This window comes from Caretta caretta, chromosome 2 (assembly GCF_965140235.1).
Source record: "Caretta caretta isolate rCarCar2 chromosome 2, rCarCar1.hap1, whole genome shotgun sequence".
NCBI lineage: Eukaryota > Metazoa > Chordata > Testudines > Cheloniidae > Caretta > Caretta caretta.
The window spans coordinates 117,359,010-117,373,696 of NC_134207.1; the positions used below are offsets into that span (position 1 = coordinate 117,359,010).

General features: G+C 41.9%; 1 protein-coding gene across 3 annotated transcripts in view; it reads right to left on the reverse strand.

The window, feature by feature from the left end:
* DSP (desmoplakin) overlaps positions 1–14,687 on the reverse strand; it is a 50,762-nt gene that overhangs the window by 14,052 nt on the left and 22,023 nt on the right. For all 3 annotated transcript variants that reach the window (XM_048839802.2, XM_048839803.2, XM_075125386.1), the window contains exons 7-19: positions 14,416–14,577; positions 13,325–13,429; positions 12,426–12,521; positions 11,747–11,872; positions 10,693–10,845; positions 9,081–9,235; positions 7,929–8,055; positions 6,779–6,995; positions 5,936–6,150; positions 4,660–4,826; positions 4,009–4,147; positions 2,176–2,369; positions 447–609 (exon numbers count right to left, since the gene is read on the reverse strand). In XM_048839802.2, the coding sequence (XP_048695759.1) occupies positions 447–609; positions 2,176–2,369; positions 4,009–4,147; positions 4,660–4,826; positions 5,936–6,150; positions 6,779–6,995; positions 7,929–8,055; positions 9,081–9,235; positions 10,693–10,845; positions 11,747–11,872; positions 12,426–12,521; positions 13,325–13,429; positions 14,416–14,577 (2,019 nt within the window). The remainder of the gene's footprint in view (positions 1–446; positions 610–2,175; positions 2,370–4,008; positions 4,148–4,659; positions 4,827–5,935; positions 6,151–6,778; positions 6,996–7,928; positions 8,056–9,080; positions 9,236–10,692; positions 10,846–11,746; positions 11,873–12,425; positions 12,522–13,324; positions 13,430–14,415; positions 14,578–14,687) is intronic.

Genomic DNA, 14,687 nt, shown 5'->3' on the forward strand with positions numbered 1-14,687 from the left:
TGGAAGACAACAGAGTGGGAGGCCAAAGACCCGGTACATGGACTGGATATCAGTAGACCATAGAGAGACCAACTTGCATGACAGCCGTGCATACAATCGCGAGTTTTGAAAGAAAGCTTTTGAAGTCACCGTCCCAAAGAGGGAAGTGGCAAGAGTTTGTTTTCCATATTTAGGTATAACACCATTTCAGAATAGTAATAAGTCACTTATGGGGAGCGTTTCAGGATGGTTGCTGCATTTCTCAAGTGGCTAAGTTTAATCAACTTTTCAACTAATGCCATACATACCCTGAGGCACCCTTTTGCCTGCGGCTTGTTTTTGGTTTTTTGCTGGTGCAAATATTTTCTAACTCAAAACAGGCTATTACTATGAAGACAACACTGCTGCACAATTATACATTTTAAAAATCTGGTTCACTGAAAACACTGCAGTAAGGTGCCACGTACCTTCTGCTCATGTGAATATCTCATGATGGCATTGCAATCTCCTAATTTCACAGATTCAATAGCACCTTGCCTACGCTTCGCATCACAGATCCATTTGTTCAGAGCCTGGTATAAATCACGGTAAGTTTTCAGCTGTTTGACCTGTCTTTCTAGATCCCATGATCTAGAAAAAACAAAGAAAAACCATCAATGTGAAGAGTACAGTCTCATTTTTTGCAAATTTTCAAATGTTTAAAACAATCCCATCTCTGTGTGCTCATTATTACAAGAGGTAAAACAACAGCAGCTGCAGAAAGAAGATTTAAGGTCAAAATATTCAAATTTGTATGCTGAAATTCACATCTAAACCCATATTTAGGTAACTAAATAACTGCTCTTATTTTCAGATGTCACTGCAAATTGTGAGTTCTCAGCACCTCTAAAAATCAGACCACTTATTTAGTTGCTCCATATGGATTTTGCTGCCTAACTGTTGTGCGAGGATACCATATAAGTGCCTGATCTAATTCCCACTAAAGTCACTGGAGAGACTCCTATTAATTTTTTTTGGGGGGGGGGGGGCGCCACGGGGAGGAAGCAAGGGTTTGATCAGACCTTCAGTATGACAAGAATCAGGACCACTGATGCAGTTACCTAGATTTACATCAGCATAAGCTTGTTTACTGTAATCGAGAGCAGAATTTGGCCTGAAGTCATCGGTGCTGGAACTAGGAGTGCTGGAAGTGCTACCGCACCCCCTGGCTTGAAGTAGTAACAACCACCACCCAAATACACGGTTTCCACCTTCAGTACCCCCACTGTAAAAATGGTTCCAGCACCACTGCCTGAAGTAACAACTTCAGGATTTGCAAAAAGAAAAGGAGTACTTGTGGCACCTTAGAGAAAAGGAGAACTTGTGGCACCTTAGAGAAAAGGAGTACTTGTGGCACCTTAGAGAGCTTTCGTGAGCTGTAGCTCACGAAAGCTCATGCTCAAATAAATTGGTTAGTCTCTAAGGTGCCACAAGTACTCCTTTTCTTTTTGCGAATACAGACTAACACGGCTGTTCCTCTGAAACTTCAGGATTTGACTCTAATATATTAAAAGTGAAATATTATTTTAAAAAAATGTAATTTCCTTTTTACTCCTTATGCTGTTCAATTTTTTTTTTCAATTTAATCAACCTAAACAATGAATACAGATTAATCAGTTTCATTTTTTCTAGTCAGTGTCATTTTCTGGCTCTCACACACTAGCACAGTGTTGCAGTATTCAAGTGGCAAAACACTATATGGGAATGTTTTAAATCCAAACAGTCAACTATTTTTAGTGACATTAAAAAAAAAATTCTAAAAACATTTATTTCCTTATTAGGTTATATAAAGTCTTTCCCTTCCCGCAACGAAACTCGACATTTTGGGCCTGTTCTACCCAGCAGTGTCCTTTAAAGTGTGCTTAGCCTATTATTTTGACAATTCTCCCATTGCCAAAAAACCAAGCTCTACGCAGAGACCACCAAAATTCCCAGAATGCTGGTTACATCAGCTCAGTGTTTTCCTTCTAACTACAACATGATGATTATCACAGTATCAAGGACGGGGGGGGGGGGGGGAGAAGAAGGAAAGAGAACCATTAGGAAATATAGACAAACCTGTGGTCTATCTATCTGTTTCTCAAGGACGGGGGGGGGGGGGGGGGGAGTGGGGAAGAGAGAAGAAGGAAAGAGAACCATTAGGAAATATAGACAAACCTGTGGTCTATCTGTTTCTCTACCCTGTGCCAACGGTCTGTTAGCTGGTTGACTTTGTCAGTGTACTTTGTCAGGTCCAAATCATAGAGGACATAAGCCTGGCTAGACTGCGAGTGGATTTGCATTGTTTTCTGCAGCTCAGATTCCAGGGCGTTCAGCAATGACTTTTTCTGGTTTAGGTCTATTTTCATTTTCTGGATGTGAGAGAAAACAATGAAACATTTAGTTCCCCACCAGGTCTTGACCTTCTATAGTATGTATACTGCGTTATAAGGGTTGGTTTTGGCATTTCGGCCCTGATTCAGCAAAGCACTGAACCATATGGATGTCAACAGGACTTCAGAATGTGCTTAAAAATAAGCATGTTCACAAGTACTTTCTTGAATTGAGCTCTCATTGTCTGTGACTACCATCTCGGCTCCTTTAAATGGTAAAGGGTGGATTTTAAATGTGAAGGGTCTGGCCTGCTCTTCCAATTATTCTACATCTGAAAGTCTCATTTAATTTCAGAGGACTTATCTGTACATGGAACCTCTGCAGGATCAGGTCACAATACCGTCAAATTTTTTCTTTTTTTTTTAAATACAGTTAGATAAAAAGTAACAACCTCTTTGCGGATCTTTAAAACAATGACCAGACTTTTTTCTTTAATTAGTTTTATAGTAGACTTTTGAAAAACCACTACAGAAGATCATGCATTAAAAATAAAAATCTAATAACAATAAATTTGAGGTGTCACCAAACTGCATATTGTTGCACTCCCCCAATCCTAGGGTTGCTCTATTCAATGGTGGTCTCTGGGTGAAAGTGCAAGTAGCCTTGGGGCTGCTCTAAATTACAACGGCTGCAAATGGCTGAAACTACAGCTGTGGATCGGTGTGGTGTAAGGGTACCCCAACTATGCCCCCTTTGCTCTGACCACAGCCTCTTTTTCCCACTACACCAGCAGTGGGACGGAAGAGCAGCATAGGAATGTATACTCTACTAGAAGATGACCTTACTGCGGGGTGATCATCCCAATGCCAGGTAAATTGGCTCTATAGCCAGATTCTACCCACAGTGAAGCGCAAAGCAGTTGCTCCACTTATGGACCTGGTCCACTGCGAGTAACTTAAACCTACAAAAGATATCAAATCCAAATAAATTCATAATAAAGGCTGCCGCTCCGTCCCTAGTTTGCACAATCATGTCTCAGAAGCGTAGCTCATCAGCTATGGACAAACATGCACTCTTCAGACATCTTCAGTTAGAAGACTGATTAAGAAGAGGTATTTGGGGAGTAAATCTAGGAGACCCTAACCCTGTTACTCAGTGAACCATCGGAGTCCCCTCTCACCCCACGCCCCCACAGGGTTTATTCCTGAAAGTCACCAGGAATCTAAAATAGAATTTCAGTGTGTGAAAAACATCCCTAACAGATACACCAGGATCCATACATATTCATAATCTCTAGCTGTAAAAGCATTTAATCAAACTATTTTCTGTCAAAGCCAACGATACCTATTCATTTAGGATCCAACCCTGCAGCTGAGGGGTTGCATGTGCCTAACTCTCAGTGGAAGAACTGAGGTAAGCGCCGTCGCAGGACCAGGTCACAGGCTAACACAACACTATGATTTAACTGGTCACATCTGAGATGTCAGGAAAGCTAAAATATCACCCTGTGAAGCTTTCTAAACACCACAGGACCAGAACCTCAGCTGGCATAAATCAGCATAGTTCCACTGAAAGTCAACAGAGCTATGCCGATTTACACCAGCTGAGGATCTCTCCTCTCCAGCGTCTTTGGAATTTCAGGAAATACAGCACTTCAGCAGGCATTTAACCTCTCACCTTCAGACAGGCTCGGTAAGCCTCCACTTTGTCAAGGTCCAAAGAAACCGTTTCCTCCTCGGTAAGTCTGACTTCAAAAACTTTGATCACATCTTCCGCTTGTAGAAGAACCTGGAGCAGCGATCTCAGTGCATTCAAACTGCAATAAATAAACGTGACCCAAAATAAATCCATTATAACTTACGCAGGAAAATTATGCTGTTTGGTTTTACAGGAGCAGAGTTTAAGGCCAGAAGGAACCACCAGATCATCTAGTCTGATCTACTGGATATCACAGGCCACCAGCATCACCCAGCATCCATGCACTAAACCCAGTATAATTTCACTATATCTTATTAGTCAAAAGGGGGAGCCTGTGACATAAAATAAAACCCTGCTACACCAGACTCTTTCAGAAACAGAGATGGAAGTCCACATAGGCGTATGGGCCAACCCACACAGGCCACTATGCAGGATCAAGACCTAGAATATTAATTCTAGGAAGTGCTTTGTTACATATTCATATGAAAGGCCCTACATAAAACAACTTTTTTACTGATAAACAAAAGCAGATTTCTGGACTAAGGGAATCTGTGGGATTTATGGGACTAGCTAAGAGAAAGAAAAATGTTTAAAGTTCATGATTTGCTGTTATAAAACTTATTTTCTCACCTGTCTAAGTAGCCAGCAGAGACACCATTAATATTTTCCAGTTTCTGAAACAAGTTAGTTATCTCCAACTGCAAATAGACATACTTTTCAGAGCCTCTGAAGTTGGGCAGCAAGTCCTTATGCTTGTTGAGGGTGTCGGCCATTGTTTGTGAATCATTCTGTATACCCTGATGAAAGAGACCGAAATGTCTGTTTTATGCAGATACATTTCTCGTGGCTAGATGAACACTCTGCATTGTATATGCCACTAATCTTCCCTCCAAAATATTTCACTTTATCGAATGGATCTGAGTGAGGACTAAAGTAGTGTCCTCAACCTGCATTAATAATATTCACCTATTACCTCTAGGCAGGGATCTATTCACTTTTATGCACAAGCACAAAGATTGTAGAACCACTGGCCACTCCTCCCCCAAGCCCTTCCTGCTCTACGTTGGGCTACATGAAGTTCATCTCTACAGGGACCAACAACAGTGCCTGCTTCGGCGCTGCCCAACCCTTACAGCAGCACTGCCATGGTCCTGCTTTTCTGGAGGCCTCTGCAGCCTCCATGCCCCTGGGGGATTTCACCCTTGAAAAATGGGTCCGTTCAGAAAAAGAAAACCAGCTTCTTTTCTTATCGCTTTCTGAGCCACTGCGGGATCTTGCATGAAGGGGACTCTGAAGTACAGTCTAGTACAATTAACTGAAGCGGGTCATATTTTTAATCATTACACAATGGGCCCAATTCAGGCTATGAACAGGCACACGACCAAAAAGTCATGGTCAGGAGCGGAACTGCCAGGGGTCGCTTTTCTGATTCATTCTCCCCTTCGGAGTTTGTAGCCCAGAGGTCTGCTGCAGGCAAAGCAATGGAAGGAGAATTCAGGGACAGAGCCTATAAACATGGAGCATGCAGTCTGCATTTCACACAGATTACAGCTGCCTATGGCCGGGATTATCTGTGCAGGAAGATGTTAACATTGCTTTTGCATGTGTGCAAAACATGAACTCCTGCTACGGTCCAGGGGGGCCTGCATCTAGTGCAACAGAGTTTGCTTCTCAGATTGTCATCTCTTTCTGTTTAATCCCGCAAGAGAAGAATGAAAATCCAATCCAGAGAACTATAGTTAGTTCCCACTCGAAAAATGTCTTCTCTCAATTACGCTCACAAACACTCAGAGAAAAGAACAGGATTTAGCTATTTCCTAGCTGATCTGGAATGCAATACAGCAGAGTCTACTGGAAATGTTCACACTGGGACTGAAAGGCTCAGGGAAAAAACATCTACACTTACCTCTAACTCATTTACTTTGACTGAAAAATTGTGGGAAGCCCCCTGATCCACTCTGAGCGGGGTTCGTTGCACCATACGCATCTCACAGATTTCTATTTGCCGACGAAGTTTCTGGAGTTCAGTCAGCAGCCAGGCCTCCTGCTTCTCAAGTTCCCGGTTTCTTTCATTAATTAGAACTTGTTTTGATGCATCCACCTGAGTGACTTCAGTTATCACTGTAGAACATATTGGGAGATAACCATTGGCATAGGAAACCTGTCAAAGAGCTAACATGCAAAGTCAAGGCAATGACAATGTCACCTAACAGTTAATTTGGCTTGTGGAATTAAGATCCCAATCCTTCATCTATTCTTATGCAGCCATAATAAGAACAAACCAAAAAATCAGGGGCCACAAAGAAAAGGCTGTATTAAAAAAAAAAAATGCAAGAACGAGGTTTTACTTTCTGGTCGCTGTAAATCTGCAATATGGGCTAACTTCTGCTCTCCTTTGTGCTGGTGCATACCCACAGCATCTCCACGGACTTTGCCAGGACACGTTCAGATTCACACCAGTGTAACTGAGAACACAATTTGTTCCTCTGTGCAAACTATTGCACATGCAGTTTTGTTTTCTTGGGGTAAGCAATAGAGGTTCTTAGGCACGCATCTTAAGGGGATTTTCTTAAATTACTCCTGTGCCTGTAGGGCCCCAATCCAGTGCCCAGTGAAGTCAACAGGAGTCTTTTTATTGGTTTTAAATGACATTGGATCAGGCCTAGCCAAAGAGGGAGCTTAAACATAATAAATATTTTCATGGAGAAAAAAAAAAAAATTTAATCACTAAAAAAAACCCCAGACAAACCTTGCTGTTGTTGCTGTTGCTGTGGCCGTTGTTGATTTGGCAGTTGTATAACCAAGGTTTGATAGTGCTTCTGAGCATCAGTGAACTGAGTCTGGATTTTCCGTTTGTCATCATCACCAAACATCTCTGAGCCTTGACTGTTCCTCAGGAATTCTTGGTAATGGATCTCCAGATCAGTTATGATTCTCTGATAATCTTCTGTGCGCATTGTTTTCAGCTACAACAAAGATGCAGAAATTGTTAAAAATGGAACCACCGGATCAGGCTAATGAGAAGTTAAATTACCAGGAAATGTTAGCCTAGCTGTGCTATGAAACCATGGCGGATGCACACTTTAGAATGAAGTTCCCCAGCCTCTCTATAATTGAAAGTGAGTGCTCTGTAGAGCAGATACCACCAAACTTTGGCAGCCAGAGAGTGAATGTAACTTAATGGGTCTGCTGTTCACACCTCAGCACCTGTCAGTACCAGCAGTACATAATGGAGAGGGGGCTATGAAAGGATCCACAAGGCAAACTTTCCCACTTGCTAATCTTCCAATATATCCCTTCCACAGTCAAATAGGATTGTGTTTTGCTTCTCCATTAATATAATGAAAGGGTTTCTCTCTATAGTCCCTTGCACAACAAGGTCATAAAGTCTAAGACAGTGGGTCTAGACATGACTACATGTGACACCAGTGCCAAGATAGTATGTGTGGTCAGTGGCAAGACCAGTATTTCAGGCTTCTGGTGACTGATTTTCTGAGCTTTGGCCCACTTTAATGATGAATCGCTGTTCTGGACCCCAGTCCTCCTACCATATGAATGTGCAGCGCTCTACAAATCTGTGTCTATCTGCTTTATATCCAAGGATATCTGTATTGTTTACCACCTTCGCAGTTCATGAATTTGATGTGGATCCAAATTTTTGTATTCATGCAAGGCTCTAACTAATGTGCATGCTGTAACCGGAGATAGAGTTTAGGCTGTTCTAAATCACAGTACTGGGAGTTCAGAGCTCCCCACATTCTAGTGTGTGTTAGAGAGACAGCTGAACCGGACATAGCGAGCACTGCTTGGCCTAGCAAGAAGTCTAGTCAACTGGCATAGCCGTACGGAAAGGCTGAGCACCACTGGTCCGCCACAGTGAAGGCCAGTTGAATACCCACCTTAGCAATAGTCATAGCCCTGATTTTCTCAATGTCAATCATGCAGTAGTGCCAGGACACCAGACTCTTCATGTTGATGTACAGCTGGTTCCACAGAGCCAGAATAGCTTCATAGTACTGCTCAATCCTGAGACGGGAAAAGAGATTTCACCATCAGTTAGAACAGGGGTTCTCAAACTTTTGTACCGGTGACCCCTTTCACAGCAACCCTCTGAGAGCGACCCCCCTTATACATGAAAAACACTTTTTTTAAATACTTAACACCATTATAAATGCTGGAGGCGAAGCGGGGTTTGGGGTGGAGGCTGGCAGCTCGGGACCCCCCATGTAATACCTCGCAACCCCCGGAGGGGTCCCAAACCCCAGTCTGAGAACCCCCACGTTAGAACTTCTAAGCCTCCTGCCCATCACAGAAACATAAGTTTGAGAAACTCCAGTCAGCCTGTCTAGCTGTGTGCTGAGACTGTCATGTTACTAGAAATGATCCCTGTCAATTAGCTTTGGCTTATTTTTAAACCAGAAAATACAAATTAATTTACAGGTAGTATATCAAGTTCTACAATGTATTTTAATCATAAGGACATGTGAAGCTACTAGTGAAAAGGAAGAAGGTTTTTACATATGATGAAGCAGCCAAAAAGGGGCACAATCCATTTTTCCCCCATCTCATGCAGGCCACATTAAAGTGATGTTGTTAGAAGTGTGACACAAACCAGCAAAGGCCACAAAAAGTTTTGGCTGAAGACTATTCAGACTCTCCAGGCCAGATCCACAGGACTACTCACTCCAGGAGTACTCAGTGTGGCTGTCAGAGGGGAAGTTCCCAATCCTACAGCTGCTTCACACCACACCAATCCCCGGCACAAGTTAGAGTAGCTTGTGGTCTACTCTAATCTGTGTCAATTGCCAATGGCTCCAAGGCAGCTGAGATTGTTAGGGAGCAAGGATGTAGACAGACAACATTTCTTTTTCAATTTGATTTTTAAATGGTCTTAGTATGCACCAAGTTTCACCCATGGGGTGAATTTCTACAAATAAGGGGCCTGATCCTTTACTCCTGTGCCTCATCGGGCCCAAATTATAAAGCAGGGCTTTTTAAACAGACTCTTCCCAAACCTAGGCAAAATATTCAGAACCTTGTCAGTAACTCACTTAGTAGCAAGATCCACAGCTAATGGATTAGGAGGAGGAATAATAAGACTGACAGATGGCACCAGCATATCCACTCCTCCTGGGCCAGTCACAAGCCATTTGCTGCGTTCAGTGTTGTCCTTCAGTATGCATTCATCTCCTTTACGCACAGTTTTCTGTAAGTAAAGCAGGAGAATTATTTTTTAAAATATTTTACTTACGTTTAAGCAAAATATGGTTTTCTAGGCAAGACAGACAGACCATTAACCGGGGGGGGGGGGGGGAGGTGGGCAGTGTCTGTGGCTTTAACCCACTTCCTATGGTGGCATAAGGAGACCCGGTGCCTCACTGGCATTTCCCAAAGCACCGTGCTCGTGGGCCATAATTACCCAGATCCACCATCCATGGCGGCCAGGAGCTCCTGCAACCCTGAGGCTGCAGTCATGGCCACAATGCATCTCCACTGCCCTCCATATCCAGGAGGGGAAGATTCCTCCCTCTGTTTGCCCTCAAACACACCTCTCCAATGTACAGCCCAATTACTCAGGCACTGGGCAGTCATGAATACAGGTCTAGGGCTGGTGTGGAGACCCTTTCTACAGCATGCAAGGCTGTTCAGGCACCCCTCGATGGCTGCTACACCTGCAGTTCCCCATCAGCTCCTATCCAGCATTTGAGTGGTGTGGAGAATCATAGAATCATAGAATATCAGGGTTGGAAGGGACCCCAGAAGGTCATCTAGTCCAACCCCCTGCTTGAAGCAGGACCAATTCCCAGTTAAATCATCCCAGCCAGGGCTTTGTCAAGCCTGACCTTAAAAACCTCTAAGGAAGGAGATTCTACCACCTCCCTAGGTAACGCATTCCAGAGTTTCACCACCCTCTTAGTGAAAAAGTTTTTCCTAATATCCAATCTAAACCTCCCCCACTGCAACTTGAGACCATTACTCCTCGTTCTGTCATCTGCTACCATTGAGAACAGTCTAGAGCCATCCTCTTTGGAACCCCCTTTCAGGTAGTTGAAAGCAGCTATCAAATCCCCCCTCATTCTTCTCTTCCGTAGACTAAACAATCCCAGCTCCCTCAGCCTCTCCTCATAACTCATGTGTTCCAGACCCCTAATCATTTTTGTTGCCCTTCGCTGGACTCTCTCCAGTTTCTCCACATCCTTCTTGTAGTGTGGGGCCCAAAACTGGACACAGTACTCCAGATGAGGCCTCACCAATGTCGAATAGAGGGGAACGATCACGTCCCTCGATCTGCTCGCTATGCCCCTACTTATACATCCCAAAATGCCATTGGCCTTCTTGGCAACAAGAACCTTGCGCTGGCCCTCTGATCCACAGAGGAACTTAACATTTGCATGTGCAAATATCTGCTCCAGGACAAATTGTGAATTCATCCAATCAGGGGACAGAAACAAGAGCATGCAATCTCTCTGACCAATAACAACAAAGTGACACGGTACAGTTACGAATATTTGAGCAAACTATTCAGAAAGATTCAAATCCATTCAAATCTTGACCAAGAGAGAATTAAAGGGTTACAATAATCAGATCAGTGAATCATTGGGAATTATTTGGTCAGCTCTACTTTTTATAGTGTTCATTCTCAGTCTGTAATGAGTACTCTACCAGATCCTGTTTGTAGTCACACAGGGCCTTGAGGATAATGGGCTTGTTACTCCTGTAGTCTGGGTTACGAGGCTTCAACTGCACAATCTTCCTGGATTTATTCACCAAGTTCTGCACTTGCCTCTTGTATTCCAAAATTTTCTCTCGTTCATTCTGGAAAGGTAAATTGTATTTTAACACGTCATTAAAAAAAACACTCTTCGCACATCTGTATTAATGTCACAATGGCCCACATCTGGCTCTCCCTGAAGTCAGCAGCAAAACTTCTATTGACCTCAATGGGACCGGGATTTGATCTATGAAAAAACTGTCATTTTTTTTTAAAAAGGCTGTAAGTGAATTCAAGTATTTCTACAGCTCTGCCAGCTACTGAGGCATCCCATAGTGTTTTATCCAGATCTATGACTTGTTTAAAGTGAAGTGCAAAAGCCTGGGGCATAGCACACTATGCATTCTCTCAGAATCAAAACAATAGCACCCTGAATCTTCACCCTCTTCTTGTTCAGGCAAGCGCCCATTAAAATAATTGGCTGTTTTCTCTGAATAAGGAGTAAGTCAGGACTGTATGACCAGCTCCTGATGAACATTTAAGTCAAATATAGATTCAAGTCTTAAGATTTGCCAAGGAGGCTATTATAATATAAAATTATGTGTTAGATGCTTTATTAAGCATATTATACTTCTTTGGGAGGGGAAGGAAGAGAATCCGTTTTAATGCCTACAGATTCATCTGACGTCTGTTCTCTCTATTTTCTAGCATGCCTTACATCTGGAAATGAGCTGGGCCCACACTATATTACATAACGCAATGTTCAGCAAGTTGCCTATGAAGTGTTGAAATACAAATTCAAATGATGCTGACCCACATATGAGATATGACCAGAAAGATCCACCAATGTAGTGTCATTCTGTCTTATATTCTAGAGAACAGCATGCATTAGTACCCAAAATGGGCCCAATCCTGCTTCTGCTGAAATCTATGAGAGTTTTGCTATTGATTTCATTTGGAGCAGGCCCATAATTTGTTAGTGAAATCTGCAAGGTGTGACAGTACCTCAAGTTCTTTGATCTGTTCCAGCAGGTTCTGGAGTGACATGTTCTTATCACATATGTACTTCTTTCTGACAGAGTCCTGTAGGTTCTTCAGGTAGTTTTCAGTTGATTGGGCCTCTTCAAAAAACTACAAAGAAGGATTGTGATTTCAGTTACACAGAACTCTCAAAAACTACTCCTTTAAGAAGGGATGGGTATTTTCACAAGTAAAAGGAATCAGAATCATTATCTAACATGAGAATCCCAATTTACATTATGGAGAAGTGCAGTGTATAAAACAGTAATATAATGTTACTTGGTACTTGATACATAACTATATGAATATATGAAGATTTGGACGTAGGAAAAATGGCTTTCAGGTACCTAGGGACAAAGTTCATGCTTTTAATCAACTACAGAAGTAAGGGAAATGCCAGACTTCCCATGAATTGTTGGTCAAATCAACAGGCCTAATTCTGCAGTTCTTACTTGAGCCAAACTCACACTGAAATCAATGGGAATTTTACTCCAGGAAGGGCCAGAGAACAGAGTCTTATGTTACTCAAAGTTGGTAGTAATCTAACTGAGTTTTTGAAATGTGACATTTTCAAAAAATGTTATACAAAGCTTGAAGTATAAATGAAGAGGAATAAAACTTCTGATTCACAAAGAGCATTATTACTGCAAACACCAGAACTCACCTGAAAGTATGTTGCGTTCTCCTTCAGATGCACATCAATGCATTTGGTGATCTGAAGAATCCAGCTCCACTGAGTTTGCAGCGTGTCCATATATGCCTAAAAAAATTAATTTTAAAAAACCATGATTCATTGCACCAATCTTCCACTCACCTCAAGCCTAGAACAGGATTCTTTTTCTTTAAGCTACCTACAAAGGCAGGGTCTGCTACTGCAAATACATGCAACCGTGAGTGACTTGACTCATGCAAATAATTTCACTTTTCCGCAAGGCAGCAACTGACCAGCTAACTGACTATAGAGAGGAAACTGTGAATATTGACTTTACACAAAGCACTGTCAAATGCACAAAGTAAGCAATCTTTTTTTCCCCCAGTAACTTTTCAGTTACAGTGTTCTTAGATGTTACTTGTAACTATAGTAGTTCTAATGTTTTCAGACAGAAAGGTTATTTTCAAATTGATGGAGTCTCTTTAAATGTTAGATAAGACAAAACAACGTATTCCAAATTGTGAAAACAAAAATTTCTTGGCCTAGCTATTGATTTACATTCTAAATTTCAGTTGGAGAAAGCGTGGCTACCTTCAAAACCTCGGCAGCTAAACAATCCGAGCAACAAGAATGAGATGCCTAGCTACAATTAACTATGTTTCATATAAATCAATCCATGCGAGATGAAGGAATTTAGGATACACCTAAATATTGCCTTAAGACCAACCATGAATTTTCTGAACACACACACTTTCCTTCCTTTAGGAAAATGATCAGTTTTGCCAATAAAACGGGTCTCCTTGAGCTGCCATACAAATATGGAATTTAATTTACAGACCTTCCACTTCACTGGGAATTTCACTCAGAGAAGAACTATGGGATCGGGTTTAATCCCAGACAGCCTAACCTACCTCAATTTTGTCAGAAGCAGGGTGCTGATTGAGCACTAGTTGGTCACTTTCTTGCTTAAGTTTGTTGAGCTCTTTTTCTTTAAGCTCCAACTGGCTCATGCGTTTCTGTGAATACAAAGCACAGCATTAAACAACACTTCAAAGGCAAATTAACAATCACGTCATTATCTTGTTTAATAAGAGAGTTTCCCAAAAATGTTAAAGGCTGAAAAGTACTGCAGAAAACTACTAGCTTATAAAAATTAAATAATTATATGTAATGTATTCAAAGTGATACATTAATATAGTCCATAAAAAACTGTTAAAAGAACAACCTCTCCAATGCTACTCCTGGGGCTGTCGAGCTCTGTACTGCTCCCTTTGCAGGGCAACAAACCCACCCTCTAGCTCTTACAGTCTACGTGCAGTGCTCAAAGGAAAAAACTTGCAGCACCTTGCAAAAATCTAACATAACATGACTAAAAGTATCTGCTTAGAACTGTAAATTTTGTTTTCTTCTTTAAATGAATGTAGTGCTTGGGAAAGATGCTGCATTTAGACATCTAGACAGTGAATAATGCGAGCTCTCTCTCCCAACACTCCTTGTGTGTCGAGAGACAATTAATAGAGGTGAGACAGTTTCTTCTCTATGTCCATGTGATCATTGGTCTCTGCACAGTTTGCCAACAGAAGTGTTAATGGAAATAATGGGGCTTTTAGATGTGGCTATCAGTCCATAAGGAACTGGCCTGAGGTCACCAAGCCATACCACAGAAGGCACCAGAGAGTCACAGATTTTAAAGCCAGAAAAGACCATTATGGCTATCTAGTCCGACCTCCTGCTTAGCACAATGTATAGAATATCTACCAGCGGTTCCCGCAGCAAGCCCATGACTTCTAGTTTAGCTACAGCCTCTCTTTTAAAAAGACATCCAATCCTGATTTAAATACCCACTACACAGTAACTACCCAACTGGGATAGATACAAACTAGCAACCCGGAAAGTGAAGGAATTCAGACACAGTACCAGTCTCCTAAGCAGTGCAGTGCCCGGTCATCAGGATTTATTATGAAAAGTCCACAGGGAGGGGTTTTTTTTGGCACTAACTTACAGAAAAGGCCTCCTGCTTCCTGGCAATATCTGTGTTCCTGTCACTCCAGTCATACAGAAGCTCCTCTTCCTCACAGTCATTGATCCACATGATCTCTCTGCTAGTGGCTTGGATGAGGTTCTGAAACTGACGCAGTTGATCCATTCTCTCAAAGGAGGATCTCTACAAGGAAAAACAACAAGAAACAATATAACCAAAAGGTTAAAAAAAAATCAGAATCACAAAATGCATCTTCTTTTACAATTAATACAAAAAAATTATTGCAAGACAAC